The following is a 15668-nucleotide window of genomic DNA, read 5'->3' as shown; positions in this document are numbered from 1 at the left end:
TTATCAATCTCTCCAGACTGAGAAATGCTATTTGTCCACATTTACTTGAACCCAAAGGGATACAGGAGCTGAAGTCTCATCTTTAAAGTCCATTTCAAAGAGATAAACAGATCTACCAAAACCAAAGGAGCAACAACCCATGCATTTCCATTTGAGCTGCTGGACCCTTAACCAGCTTTGGGAATCCAGAGGTAATTAATGCATTCAGGAAAATTTCCATTTGGTATCTGGGAACAGCAAGCAAGACCCTGAGAAGCTGAGCAAAGCCAACCTGGTGCCTTGCTGGAAATGCCATGACTTTCTGTCCTATTGCACCAGCTTTTCTGCCTTTAAGACTGAGAAGCAAGAGGGAAATTAACTCAGTCCAACAGTGACAGCAACTGCAGGGCAGCCTGGCCACAAAATAAAACATGCAAATTCCTCACCCAGGCAAGGGGATGAGACAGACTTACACTGATGTCTGCACTCAGCTGCCTGTCTTTGGTCCCTCAGCTAAATTATCAACAAGGTCACACCTCTGACTTCAGTATAAAAATGTTTTATGTGGAGCCCAGTGAATCTGAAAGACACTGAAAGTGCTTTGGAAGGTCCCTTCCCTTCCTGAGTCACAGCTCCCTGCCAGTCTGCAAAACCAGACAGTTTTGAGGTTTTCTGTCCCTGGCACGTGGTTAAGGGCTGTAGGGGGAACCTTGTACCAAAGGAATAAAATAGAAGGATGGTTGTACTGGATCATCTGAGCCTCACACCCCATCTCTGAAGGCAGATGCTCACAGGGAAGGGCAAACACAGAGCTGATACTTCCCTTCCTCCCTCTCCAGCCTGCACCAAGTCACTGCTGATCCAGGGGCCATAGCTTCCCTCTTTATCAGGCTTCAGTACAGATTTGTGTCCCAGCAACTGTGACCATTTAATGAGCAAAACGTAACACAGGAGGAAGAGACTGCATTTCTTGTTAATTTCTATTATTGTGAGAGCTAAAAGGCCACCTGAGATCACACACACATGTGATAGGTGCTCTACAAACCTGCAAAGAAGAGTCAGTATCTGCCCAAAAGAACCTAAAAGAATGAACCCCCACAGAGCATTGGAATTGTCCCATCTATGAACACCAGGACTCAGGCACGGGATGGGGAAGTGATTTGCTCAAGGACTCATATGAAAAAGCAGCACTGGCTGCAATGAGATGAGGAGATCAGGCTCTGCTCACAGTCATTCTGGGCCAGACCAAAGGTCAGGCTGGCTTTGTGAGGCTGACAGTGACCAAGAGCATTTGTCTAGGAAAAGTTTATGGATGGGACAATCACACAGTGATGCTCTCCTGGCTCACACTCCTAGCACTCTGGGGCTCTGGACAAGGTCATTCCTTGCACAGAAGCCCATTTATCCTCTGGTTATCCATGTTAATTTATCCTTTTGGTTATCCTACTTCTTTTTCATACCCTTTCTGTCTCTGCTGTGTCCTTTTCCAGACGCACAGAGGGGCAGAATGGTACTGAGCATTCAGAGACAAAATGCTGGTTGTTGTTTCTCTCTGTTCCTTTATCCCCCCACATCCCTCCAGACCAGTGTTCCTACTGTATCATCCTCCCTTTTCTCTCATAAGGATTTGGAAGAGAGGCTTGGCTTTAATTTATACTCTTTGCCAAGAGTCTCCAGTTTACCACTCAAATTCACTCTCTTGTGGTTATAGGACTAACAATGAAAAGAGCTCTCAGCCTAAATTTCCCCCTGGAACTTGACTGTCCCTAGGATTTTCTCTAGGATTTCAGAAAGAGTATCTAAGCTTTCCTATTTACCCAGGCATAAATAAGCCCTATTTTTCCCTGTGTCTCAGCAGGGGTATTTATCCTGAGCATTAACACCCACCCATCCCAAGGTTAGAGGGACTGTGGGGAACATCTGAGACGGAGAACATCTCTGCATCCCTGACTGGGCTGGGGACAGGGCAGGATGGCTCCAGCACCCATCACCTGGGAACCCTGTTAGTGAAATCTGCTTTTAGACTCACAGAACTATAGAATTGTTTAGGTTGGAAAAGCCCTCTAAGACCATCGAGTCCAACCACTCCTCCAGCACTGCCAAGGCCACCTGTGTCCCCAGGTGCCACATCCACAGGTCTTTTAAGTCCCTCCAGGGATGGGGACGTCACCATTTCCCTGGGCAGCCTGTTCCAATGGTTGACAATACCTTGGTTGAAGAAGTTTTTCCGAATATCCAATCTAACTTTTATGCAGTGCAGCGCAGAGGAGGGAAACACCTGAGCTGTTGGGCCATAGGAGGGGACTCCAGCAGGAGCACTCCAGGCAGCTGCAGAGCTCTCCTGGCTCATCCCAGGGAGATGAGGACAAGGGAACTCTCCTGCCCACCCACACTATGTAATCTATATCCAGGGGAACTGCTGGCAGGAACTTGAAGCATATTCAGATTGTATTCAAAAAAACTGAAAGTCCCACTGTTCTTTAAACCCTCATATTCATCTTCAGAGCCCACACAGTAGTGACTAACCAAACCTCAACAACTAATCACTGCTGCTGTCAATTAGTACCACTGAATGTGCTTTTCCTCCTGCAGATGACTCCAATTCGGGGTTGCCTGCTCTGGTTTGGAGGGATGGTGTTGCAGCATCTCGTGGAACCGTGAAGGTTGGAAAAGACCTCTAAGATCATCAAGTGCCACTGTCTGTGCCAGGCCGTGTTCATGCACTGTCCCAGGAGCTCCCACCAGCTGCAGTCACAGCTCCAGCGACATCCCTGGGGACAGAATCTCCTGCAGTGCCTTTGGAAGGAGTCATGGAACTGCATCCCAAGCCCTGCACTGCCCTGAAGGCATCTCTGTCTGCTTGGTGCTGTCAGAGCCTGCCTGCAGCCAGGCAGGGGTGATCTGGCACAGTTTGAGACATTAAACCTGGGCCAAACAACCACTGTGGCTCTTGCTCTGAGCTTGTCAGGATGCAAAGGCTGAAATCAGACATGAGGAGCCAGTGATGCAGCCCTGCTAAGCCCAAAGCACAATGGTTCATGGTCCCAGGGAAGAGGATCACAGATCCCACTGCAGCTCCAAGGCTGTGGGACCAGAGCATCCACCACAGCAATGCTGAGTTTTGCCAGCTGAGATTCTGACTTTATCCACTCCATTAAGACACGGACCTTAGCAAAACATGCTCCTGGCTGCCTCTGTCTACCAAAAGTTAAATTAGCTCCCTGCCTCTCCTGCTCCAGACTGCAGTTAAAGAATTGGAAGAACAGGATTGTTTAGGTTGGAAAAGACCTCCAAGATTATTAAGTCTGTCAAGCTGCACTGGAGCATTTGGCTGAGCAGGGCTGATTCACCATGGAGTCACTGCAAACTGGGACTTAAGAGGTTAAACAGCACTCACAGGAACATGTTCTGGCTATGGGAGAGCAGATATAACCACAAAGCACTGCTCCACTGAGGATACTACTTGGTCTAACTCTGTATTTGACCCTCTTCCCAACACTCCCTAAAACCAAAAAATCAAAAGAGACCATTTAACCAGTCCCAACAGATACAGAAAATAATAAAACCCACAAAGAGGTTATTTTCCTGACCGGACATTTATACTGAACCCAATCTTGTCATTTTCCTGAATTTGCTTATGTGTGGTTGTAAGGAAAGCCAGGACTGAGCAGGGCAAAGCAACCCCCTCACTCACAGGAAGAAACAGCTTCTGGTGGGACTGGAAGGGCAGACACCGAGATCACTCCTCAGTCCTAAACCAAAGCACACACCAAAGCCATTGAGGGGTCTTGGAAATCCTCTGCTGGTGTCAGAGCTGTCCCAAAGCCTGCAGAGGGAAATGCTGGAATAACTGGCATACCAAGCAAAAGCACAGGAGGGTCATCAAGATGCCACATGTGCCAGGGGTGGGTTCCTGGGCTGTGCTCCTGACAGGGACCTTGGAGCATCACCTGGATCACCTTGGCATGGACATCCCTAAGCTGGTATGGGGCAGGTTAAGGGGACAGTGACAGTAGCACAGCATGTGACACTGTTAAACAAAACAAGGGGGCTCCTGGGGACAAGAAACAGAAAGTTGAGCAGCCACTCCTGCAAAACCAGTCCATGCACACACCTGAGTGAGCAAGGCACCCTGAGTGGTCAGAGGGGAAAGGGGGATTTGGGAAAAAACAGCCTCAAAAAGGACTCAGACTGGAGAACCTCTTAGCCTCACTTCACATTAATAAAGCCTCAAGCACAGATGGTACTGCTGGTATATTAAAATAAATGATGGGCTATCAGGGAGCAGCCTGGCTGAAACCCTTTATTACAGCCCAGGCTTGGATGAGTCTGTGATTAGAATTACTCAAAAACAAGGGGAGAAAACGGAACAAAGAAAGCAAAAGCCTCCAGTAATTCTCACCATATCGACCCCTCTCCGTGATTAATGCTGATACTCAGCATCTTTGCAAAACAACAACTGCTGGAGGTTTGAGGTAATTATTTTATTGTCAGACAAAAATCTGAGCAATTTACTTATTTCCAATATATGTTCATAACTCACTCTCAAGCAGAGCAGAACTTCTACATATACATACATATTTATTTTTATATTTATATTCAGTTCTATAGAGAGGGAGAGCATCCTTGCAGGAAAGAACTTGGATCTCCTTTCATTCTCAATGGGTCTTAATCTGAGTGAACACCAGAGGGGAGACAGGTTTAGCATCAGTCATTTGTGGTTTGCACTGTCCAAGCAGAAAGTGCATCTACATTCTCATTAGGAAGGAACATTTTAAAATTATCCTCTCCATAAATTACCCTCTCTCTCTCTGCTACTTGTTGCAATTTTTTCTGACCAGCTCTGCCATGGGGCCAACATTTTAACCCCAAAGATCAGCCTCTGACGTAAATCCCCTGAAGGACAGAGGCAATTCAAGGCTGATGAACCTTCACATTCCCCTCTATCCATTTTTTTAATGCCATGAAAACAGACAGATTTTTGCTTCAGTATAGATCACTATTAGAAAATAAATGTGATTTCTCCAACATAAGGAAAGCCTCTTTTTACATGGCAAAGCCCACCCGGAACAGGCACACAAAGGAAAAATGAGTAACTCTCACCCAGGGAAGGCACTGCCCTGCCTGTGTTCTTCAATCAAGCTAAGTGATTGCTAAAATCCAAAGGGAGAGAGGGGCTGAAAACCAGCTCCTCAGTCTGAATGGAGCCATGTTCTCTGACATGTACAAACGGAAGGGCGGGAGAAGAGGCAAAGCCCACTGAGAAGTGACACATGTAAATACTCAAAACTGCAGGCGTGGGAAAGGACAAGGATTACTGCAGATGAAAGAGAGAGCAAAGACAGTATGATTTATATTCCAGTGGGGCTGACAGGCAAGGGGACAGGCAGTCCAAGGCAGCTGACAGCCCAGAAGGATTCCTGCCTCACTGTGCTGTGCAGGAACCCAGATGGTGCTCGGGCAGCAGATGCAGCCCAGCCTTCGGAGCACGGAGCTCTGCGCAGGCTAACGGACCCTATCCTTGAATCCAGGCAAAAAAACCCCAAGATAAATTACCTGGAGCAGCAAATGCAAAGTCATGCTCCGAGGTAGACACATCCTAACTTTAAAGGATGTGTCAAACAGATGGATAGAGGCCGACAGCTAGGGAAGGTCAGAAACGCTCAGACATGTGCTTGAGTTCTCCAACTCTGCTTTCTTGGGCTGACAAGTGCAACTGCAGGTCCAGCAGAAAGCCTTTCAGAAGGAGTCTTCCTGTGCTGGGAAAGCCCAGGAGCCTGGTGCTGCTGCAGGCTGCCCTTCTGTGCTACCCAGCAAGCCAAGGAGGGAGAATTTCATAGAATCATTATGGCTCGAGAAGTAATCAAAGAACTTCAAGTCCAACCCCCAACCCAGCACCACCACTATTTCCACCACTAAACCATGTCCTCAGGTGCCATATCCACATGTTTTTTGAACACTTCCAGGGCTGGTGACTCAACCATTTCCTTGGGCAGCCTGTTCCAGAGCCTGACAACCCTTTTGGTGAAGGGCTCCCCTTAGTAAACCTTCCCTAATGTTCTCTGTACGCAGACATCACCCAAGACTCCCCTACCTGAGCTGGGTTGGGGAATCTTCCACAGATGTTTCCACCACAGAAGCTGCTGCACCCTCCTTGCAGGTGTTTCAGGGAATTTTTGCCTGGCAGGGAAACGGGAATTAGGGCAGGCAGGATTGGCAGCAGCCCTCAGACTTGGATTCATCCATGTATCCCACCACCCATTAGAAACTTTCCCCAGTCACTGGGACCTCTTACACCAACCATGTCAGCCATGGTGACCAAAATTCCCTCTCTCCTCCCACAAACTGGCAGATGGTTTCTCCATGCCTTCACACCGACTCTCTCCAAACTGAAGAAGAAGAAGGAGAAATGTCTTGGATGGACAGGATCTCTTCACTCCTCCCTGCATTGTCCTGTAACTTCAGTTTAACACCTTGTCTGATGGGATTCCAACTTCTCCGTGGGCAGGGAGAGGGAAGGCAGAGCCAAAACTGAGAAAATGCTTCTGAATCCTCCCCCAGCCCTGGGAGGCAGCACTTAAGGGCTGGTAACAAATGGGCTTAGTCTTCCTCTGACACAGGTTTAACTGGATACATAAACTTTGTGGAAGGGCTGGTATTTTAAAATAACGTATCCAAGGATGTTTTAGTGCTGCTGTTTCCCAATACACTCCACCAAAAATGTCAGGGTAAAATATCAGCCTGATTATTGTGAGCAACAGCTTTGTGTCACCTGTTTCTGATAGCTGAGCTGGGAATCACCAAGACACCCTCAATCCTCTGATTTACTCATAGAATCACAGGACTGTTTAGGTTGAAAAGTCCCTCGAAGATGAAGTCCAACCATTCCCCAGCACTGCCAAGCCACCACTAACCCATGTTCCCAAGTGCCACATCCATACAGCTTTTAAATCCCTCCAGGGATGGTGACTCCACCACTGCCCTCATCTCTCTTCCCTGCCCTTAGCCTTGATTTTTACTTTGAGGGCAAGAGTTGAGTTGCTTCCGAAGGAAGGACATGGCTCCAACTCATTAGGGGTTCATGCTCCAGGGTTGGAATCTCCTCGTCTCGGTTCACAGAGCAGACACACTGCTCCTGTCTTCCCTTTGAAACACTTCTGTTTCAAACTGACCTCATTCCCAAGGGCACAGCAGTCTTGTGCTGGATGGAAAAAAGGAAGAGCACAGAAGGGTGGTCAGTCAGGACCACAGGGCTCAGACTTGTCCAAGTTTTGTGCCTCCTGGAAGGTCCCACTGACCAAGATCCCAGCACAGGACTGTGCAGGGAGCGAGCAGGTTGAAGAAAGAAGGAATAGTAAAGAGACACACTCCTCAAAACACCTTGGAATTAGATCTGATGAGGAGAAAAAGCCATCTCTGATGTGAATTGTCCGCTTTTGGGAGCTGCTCTGCTGTTACAACAGCGAATGTCACCCTGAGCTGGCAGAGAGGATCATCACTGCTCACAGATAGGATGCAGAATTCCCTTTGACAAGACAAACCTGATTAAATATGAGTCTGCTCCAGGATTAAGATGCAACCATAAACAATCTCTTAGGTAAAAAAGAAGCAATTCCAAAGGGAGAGCACATCCCTCATGAGGGACAGAAACCTGAGTTAGGCACAGATTGATGGTGGGAGCTTTACTGCTGCTTGGGAGAGGGAAGGGGAGATAGCAAGGAACATATGGAACTGTATAAATTATTTGGAGCACCCAGAAAGACAGGAAAAATAATCTCTGTTCCTGAGACTGCTCATTTCTGTCTGCAGCCGTCTGGAACCCAGACCTTGCATGGCCAATGCTTGATGCCACAAAACTCCCATAAATACCTGTGATGGGGCAAGGCCACAGAGGGCAGGATTGCTGCAGGAACTTGGAACATGGGGGAAGGAAAATCTGCTGGTTACGCTCCTCATCCTGGCTCCTGCCAGCCTCTCTCCCCTGGGATTCCTATGGACTCAGCCCCTCCTGTTAGGATCTCTGTGTGATCCTTGCTTCCATTCCAGGGAGAAATGCAGGTGTGCACATCCTGCCTCCAGAAGGAAAGGGCAATGCCCAAGCACTAATTTAATTCCCCTCCCCTCTGCCAAAGGCTCCCTTGTGAAACCAGAGGGGTCACTGGGCCTCTCCATGGTTTTGCTCACCACCTTTAAAACACAGATGAGCCTTTCCAGGGTGATTAAGGAGATAAATGCATTAAAGATTAAAAGGCACTCCGATGTTCCAATACCACGAGCTGTAAGAGTACTTAAAATAGATCCATTTGGGGCAGCAATTAAAGAACATATTACTAATTTCTGAGCCTCAGCTCCTGCCTTCCTAATGCTGGTTATTTTTGCCCATAAAAGCATTAATCCTATCTTCCTGTAGAAATGACATTTCAAACATTCATCATCTTCCACTACTGTCCTTCTGCTCCTCTGCCTCACCATCATTAACCAGAGGCATCTGTTATATGGTTTATGCAGTGTAATTTGTGACCACAGATCTGCAATACACGAGAGCTATTTTCTCTGTAAGTAGCTGCTCAGAGCTGCAAATATTTTTTATCCATTATAAAATAAACCCAACATTCACATTCCAAAAGTGTGTTTATTATGCAAGTGCCTTGTCATTACCTGAAAGAGTTATACAACCTTCCATTATGGTAAGAACTAATGTCCTACCCACAAAAATACATGAAACACAGACATGGTTTATATTTTGGAAACTACACGTCGAGAATTATATTGTCACACTTCATAACTTCTTCCTAAATTGATTTTTTAATCTCTAAATCCTACCCACAGGGATGATCCAAACTCCCCTGTGTACAATTCCTCCACGGGTACATGGAAATCAAAAACAAATGCTGTGGAACCAGGCAACTCAGGTGACTTCTCACCAGCTACAGTCCTGTAATACAGTATTGCCATGAACAGGTGGATGCAAAGAACACACCAATGGGTCAGCTAAAGAAAGGCAGACCTGGACAAAAATGGATTTAGGTTAAAACAGAGAATAAAAAATAGTACCTAGCATACATAAAAGCCACCACAGAGAGCAAATTCAGATGTAAAATGGAACTACGGATTGATGAAGACAGAGCAAGGTGCTAAAACATGTTAGTGAAAATACAAAAATTATATCAAGTGGACCCTAAATTGAGAAAGAATAAAACACCAATTCCATACATTTTAAATGCACAAAGCAAACTGCTGCATGCCCCAATGTGGTAAAACTAAAGGCTTAGTAAATTTCCCCAGACCTCCTGCTGTTACCTATGGATAGCAGGAGTCCTTCACCTTGGGATGTGGATCACAAGCAAGCACTGAGCCATCAGGAAATAGCTGGGAAGCCTGGGGCCAATTTTCCTCTTGGGTCATTGCTGTTAAATTAAGAATTCTCACAGAAATGAGAGAATAAATACTCTTGGGAACTGGGAGAAGAAGCCGCCACCAACAGAAGCAGAGGGGTTTGATCTCCTTGGAGTTGTACACCATAGACCATCTGCTCTAAGGTGCATGAGGAATAACTGAAGGACCATAAACTGTTCACTAGGTTTGAACCCACCTCAACCAACTGCAGTTCTCCTGGTAATGCATCACAAAAGAGGGAGCAGGGGAAAATTAGGTGGTTTTATTTATTCCCTGAAAATTCAAGTTATGCATGTGATCTTCCTGCCCATCCAATGCTCTCCAGGTGTTTAGTGTTTGCCTACCACACCCCCCATATACACAAACCAAGAAACGAGTATGGACACACCAAAGTCACCTCACAAAGAATGCAGAGAGGTCCAAAAGTGCTGCTCTGTCCTTCACTGGCAACTTCTGAAGGCAAAGCACTTGAACAGGACACCAAACCAGATCCCAAATCATATTCAGACCTCGCTTCCCCAGGGCTGCAGGCTGCCAGGATGGCTTTTGGAAGCTCAAATTCTATTTTATAAAGGCACAGATTTTCTCATTTTCTGCTTTACTCTGTCTAAATATTGCTGGTTAGAGAGTCAGTTGATGGGCTGTAAAACTGTCAGTCTCATTACTGGCACTTATAAATGGCTTTTGCTCAGCTGGAGTTAATGTAGGACCATCTGACTGCCCAGAACTGACATTTTTAATGATTCTGTTCCTCCAGCGCCTTCTCATTGACCACTACAAAAATCCAAACTGTCTCTTGCCCTGCCAAGATGTTTTGTGGATCAAGTTCCTTGTTCTCTGGGGATTTGCAGCATGTCAGCCATCAGAGCAAGCAAACTCAATAATAACTGACCTGAGAACAGCTATTCCAACACTTCTGGGCTCCTCTGTACTGTAGATTTTAGCATTAAATGTCAAAATTCTGAAGGCTAGAGGACAGATGCATCCCCTCAGGAGGAAGACATGTGTGTAAGGTATATTAAAAATGGAAAATGCCAACTGTAGAAGTTTGGTGCTTGGATGTTGTCCCCTCACCCTCTACTCTGCTAGGTACTGTCACCTTCCTTCAGGTCTCCCTTTCCAATGCCATAGCCCAGGTGAAGTAGAACAGCTTCCCCCTCCAAACCCTGTTTAATTTACACAATAAGGGAAATTCTTCACATCCCAGCACTATTTAGGGAAGGAAGGGACAGACAGAGCTCTTCTGGGGATGTCCAGCAGTTACAAAGCTGTCCCAAAAATCAAAAGAACTGAATTTTCAAAGTTGAAAATCACCTAGAGAAAAAGGGTTTCAAAGAAAAACAGCCCATGCACCTATCCAGCAGATCCAAAGCTTCACAAGTCTTTTACAGTGAGTCTGGTCTCTCCAGGTGCTCCAGCAGAACAATGGGAACAGCTCTTCCAGCTTCCTGCAAGGTTGGGGGATTTCTTCCGTTCTTAACAACCCACCCCCTGCTGACACAAGCTGCGTGCTTTTTCCACCTTTCCTCTTCTCCCAAATACACTCCATAAAGAAGCACATAGCCAGGACCAGCTATGGACACAGAGCTAGACTCATGAGTGCCCATGAACCCAGAGCTGGGAACCAGGGCAGAAATTCCCACCTGGCACAAACCAGAGAGGGGAGGGGCTACTCTCCTGCAGAAGCATCTCCCATTCCCCACTCAGTCCCAGGAAATCAGCCCTCTCATCCCCTGGGTTCAACTCCTTCCATGGAGCTCAGATTACCAGCATGAGCCCATGCAAGCCCTTGGCTTTCACAGAATCACGGAATGGCTTGGGTTGGAAGGGATCTAAGATCATTTAGCTCCAATCTCCCCATCTAGTTCCATTCCCTTTGTGCCTCTAAGCCATAAATAACTTCCCTTCCTCGTAGGAGTACTGTTGAGCACCAGCACACTGCAGATGGCAAAGGAAGCAGTGTCACAGAGCCTCTGAGGTCATCTAGGCAGGAAAAGAAATGGCTCTTTTCATAAGTGTCTGCCTGCTGGAGTAAGAGGGCTGAGTCACAAGCAGAGAGGCTGATCCCACTGCTTCCCCTCTTTTTTTTTGCCAGCACAGCACTGCACAAAAGTCCCATCCAACTCCTAAAAATAAACTCAGCTCAGCCACAGCCTCATCCTTTCCCTCATGGATGTTTGCACGGACTGCAACAGCCTGAAAACAAAAGGCAATCCAAACCATTTGGATCTGGTGATGTGTAACCCAGCCAGGCACTTCCAGAGAATGCCAAACCCCACATCTACCCAGTCCTTCAGGTGCTCAGACCTATTGCTGATGCTGACCCAGTTTAGACTTCACAGGGGCTCCTCCAATTTGCATAAAGTCAATAAAACATAAGTTAGGGAGAAGAATCCTGGTTTTTGCCACATAATCTGTTAATTCCTTGTCTGAAATTTTTGGAAATATGGCCTTTCCAGGGTCTGAGGAACAGCATCAACCCCTGTTTGCTGCTTTCTCACCTGCCTCCTGTACCAGAAAGGCATCTCCTACCCTGAGCCTCCTCCTCCAGCAGCTGGAAATGCAGCTGTGACTCCAGTCCAGACCTGCATAAACCATGAACTTGGTGCCTGATGCAGAACAACCTCCTCTGTAACCCTAAAGTTCCTGGCAAACATTGTCATATCCAACAGCACCACATACCTCTGTCACCCACCTTGCCAAAGCCAGAAACCCTTAAAGACTTGGAATTATTCCCCTCACACAGCTCCTGTGCAGCCTGATGGGATAACAGGAATGTGAAACAGGCCTGACACAGCCACCCCCCAACACGGTGTTTTCCAAGCAGGATTTAGTGTGACAGGGAGGGATCAGCCCTGGTGCAAACTCAATCTCCCCTCAAAGGCCAACCCTCCCACAGAGTTCTGGAAATCAATCCTCCCACAGTGTTCTTGAAACACAATCTTCAATTCAATTAAGGAAGCCAACATCACTAAAGCGGGCTAGAAACAGCATCACAGAGGAGAACCTCCAGGTTAAATCAGAATTACACATTCAGGGGAAGGGATAAATCTCACATAAATGTATGTGATAGACAACATATAAAGGAGTTTTGGGGTTTTTTTTGTTTGATGAGCTTCTCGGAACAGCTAATTCTAATAGCCAGACATAAAGACCTTCTGTCTAGATGTGGTTCAGCTCCCACAAATTCACCTGAAGGGTTCCCACTGCATTTGATGGGGCTTGGCTTGGGAACTGAGTATGCTGGGAAATGATTCCAGAGCCTTTTGCCAATGTGGGACAAGTTCCTTGCTAAGATCTACCTTGTCCCACACCAGCTTTGACTTGCATCATGTGGACTTCACACATATAAACACTGACTCCTAGGTGGAGTCATTAAACACAGGGCCTATATGTACAGTGGGAATAAATTGTATAAAGCTTTGTAGAGGCTTTGCAGGTTTGTCTTCACACTGCCAGCACAGGGCCCCATGGCTGGACCATGCACTTCTTAAAATGCCAGAGGAGTGGAACTTAGACAAATGCTGCTGAAGTACCAAACAGGCTGATGAGCAAATACCCAACTCCTTTGTCCTCACAGGACAAACATCCCTACACCAACCCATCTTGGGCAAAGGGAACTGAAATTTCCCCAGGAATCTCACACAAGAAGTTATTTTTTTGTCCACCCTTGGAGCAAGACAACACTAAGCAAAAACAACAATTGGGTTTAGCTTGAGAGCCAACCCATGAGATTTCCTGGCACAAGGGACTGTCTCATGCAGAGTGCAGAGCAGGAGATGTGTCCTTTGTAAGGGCAAAGCAAGAAGGGGCTTTTCTCTTACCCAGGCCCTGGTTTTGCTGCTCCCACTCGATGGTGTCAGGAACCTGGTAGGACACCCCAGCCAGCTGGGCCACAGGGTTTTCCAGGCCAGCCAGGGGCTCCTGGGAGGTCTCTCCAGGAAGTGTGAAGCCTGGCAGCTCCGTGTCACCCTCCATGCTTTCATCCATCAGGTCTATGTCTTTGTCCTCCTCGTCTTCCTCTTCCTCCTCTTCTTCTTCCTCCTCCTCCTCTTCATCCTCTTCCTCTTCCTCACCCTCTGGCCAGAGAGACAGAAAAGAAACATCAGGAAACATCCCACCAGGCAGAAAGTTCACAGATCTCTCTAGGTGAGCACCAAGCTGAGCTCCTCCAAAGGCAGAGCAGCTGAACAAACTTGTGCCTGTTCTCTAACAGGAAAGACACCCAGAGGGGTTCATTGGGAGGAGCTCATCACCACTGGAAGTTGCTGAGGAACAAGGAGATGCTGTCTCAGACTCTCAAATTAGCGGGAAATACAGTAATATTTTGCTTCCTAACAAATAAGGTTGTGCATGTGTACCAACACCTGAACATCTGTAACTACAGAGCTCCCTGCTTAACTCATTCCAGCCCAAGTGAGAGCCCTTTCCCTGAGTTCCAATCTTGGAGGCAGAAATAATTTGGTTCTATTTTTAACTCTTATTAAGTCTTTCCCAGCTCTGGAAAGGGCACTGCTTTCTAGACCAGGTTGCTCCAAGCCCCATCCCACCTGGCCTTGGAAAGTGTTGGAGAGAAGGCAGCAGAACCAACACTTCATGGGAGAGCTGATAAATGTGACATTGGGGCAATTCCTGTGAATTTAGTGCAAGGTGTCCCTGCACATGGCAAGGGGGTTGAAACAGGATGATCTTTAAGGTCCCTTCCAACCCAAACCATTCTGGGATTCTATGAATTCTATGCCACAGCAGATACCCATTTATTCCAGAACTGTCTGTACTGTTCACGTGCGGAAAAATAAATATTTAAGCCATGTTTCATCACTAGAATCTAAAATGGCAACACAGGAACCACTGTACTGGATCAAACCAAAGACCCTTTCTGTCCACATCCTATTTCCAACCATAACTTGCTGCAGATGCTGAAGAAAGACCAGAGCAGGGCAAATACAGAGCCCAGTCTTCCCACAGTTTCTCCTCCCAAGTTACAGTCACCAAAGTCTCAGGGACATCCTATGCCCAGAATTTGCACTGGAGCTATTTAATAGCTACTGATGGAGCCACCCACCAGGGACAGACAATATCTGGAACAATGCCATGCTTTGAATTTCTCACACTTTTTCAAAGCTGAGAATCAAAATATAGCATTTATGCACCTTTATCTAATTTACACCAACTCTGCTCAGACAGGTAGAGAAACTGTCTCCTGGTGTAGTCAGACTGGGAGAGCCCATCACCCTGCATCAGGCATTAAAAACTAACAATCCAGCCAAATCACCATTTGTTATCCAGATATCCCTTTATTTGGAGTTGTACCTCATATAGGTTGGTGGCAATCCAACCTGGATTAAATGGGGTAAGGTGGTCTCCTTCCTTTGGCCTCCACAGACTGGAGAGATCAGTGCATGTTACAGACTCACTGATTCACTGTGCTCTTCCATGGCATCTCCTTCCCTTGTAATTCAAGGATTTGCTTCCAAGCACTGCACGTTTTTCTCAGCTCACCAGGCAAGACAATCCCAGTCGCTGCCTTTCAGTTCTAGTCCTGTGTTCCATACAAATGAGCTGCTGTCGGGATTTAGCTGCATCATCCTGCTGTAGCAGGGCTTTTGGTACCTGGAAAGATCATTCCTGCCACAATGACACCACACAGAGCATCTAATGGAGTTCACGGGGATGTGGTTGGCCCCTTAAATTCCCGCTGCATTTGTAGGCATTTTCTGCATTAGAATGTGCCTGTCATTTAGAATCAACCTCTGAATTTTCTCTGCCAAAATGCATGTTTTCATACAAAACACACGACTGTAAAGCTGAGAGTGGCCCCCAGAGAGTCTCACAGGAAACCTGCAAAGACAAGTTAATGTAGGTCTTTTCCCCCTGCTGAGAGCAACACAGCTATCAACAACCCCAAAACTTAACAGCAGCCACACTGAACAGCCAGAACACCAGAGAAGAGGAACATGAACAGAGTTTTTCCCTAGACTAGGCGTAAAAACCAGCCAAGAGAGAACAGGCATCGGATTTTTATCTCTGAAAAACTACTCTGGGACAAGGATTTTAGAAGCTTCTTGTGATTTTTAACAACCCAAATGACACACACCTGCCAGGATCGAGTGCTGAAGCCACAGATAGCCATCTCCCTGTCTCCAAAGCCTCGCAGGCAGCCAAGCTGAACACCCAAATTGAAAGTGCTGAGACTACTTATCACATCTGATGATCACCAAGCTCCATCAATCACCATGCAGCCGCAGCAGAAAGCTGTGAATAATGAGATCCTTGTAACACAGCCGCTGCAA

At 46.8% G+C, this 15668-nt stretch overlaps 1 protein-coding gene across 2 annotated transcripts in view; it reads right to left on the bottom strand.

The window, feature by feature from the left end:
- Positions 1-15668, bottom strand: part of CUNH14orf37 (chromosome unknown C14orf37 homolog) — a 51351-nt gene that overhangs the window by 22443 nt on the left and 13240 nt on the right. For both annotated transcript variants that reach the window (XM_008637293.2, XM_017738909.1), the window contains exon 4: positions 13200-13454. In XM_008637293.2, coding sequence (XP_008635515.1) covers positions 13200-13454 — 255 coding nt within the window. The remainder of the gene's footprint in view (positions 1-13199; positions 13455-15668) is intronic.

This window comes from Corvus brachyrhynchos, unplaced genomic scaffold, assembly GCF_000691975.1.
Source record: "Corvus brachyrhynchos isolate BGI_N302 unplaced genomic scaffold, ASM69197v1 scaffold245, whole genome shotgun sequence".
NCBI classification, from domain to species: Eukaryota; Metazoa; Chordata; class Aves; order Passeriformes; family Corvidae; genus Corvus; species Corvus brachyrhynchos.
The sequence above is the reverse complement of the archived record's forward strand: the minus strand, read 5'-3'. Positions and strand labels throughout refer to the sequence as shown.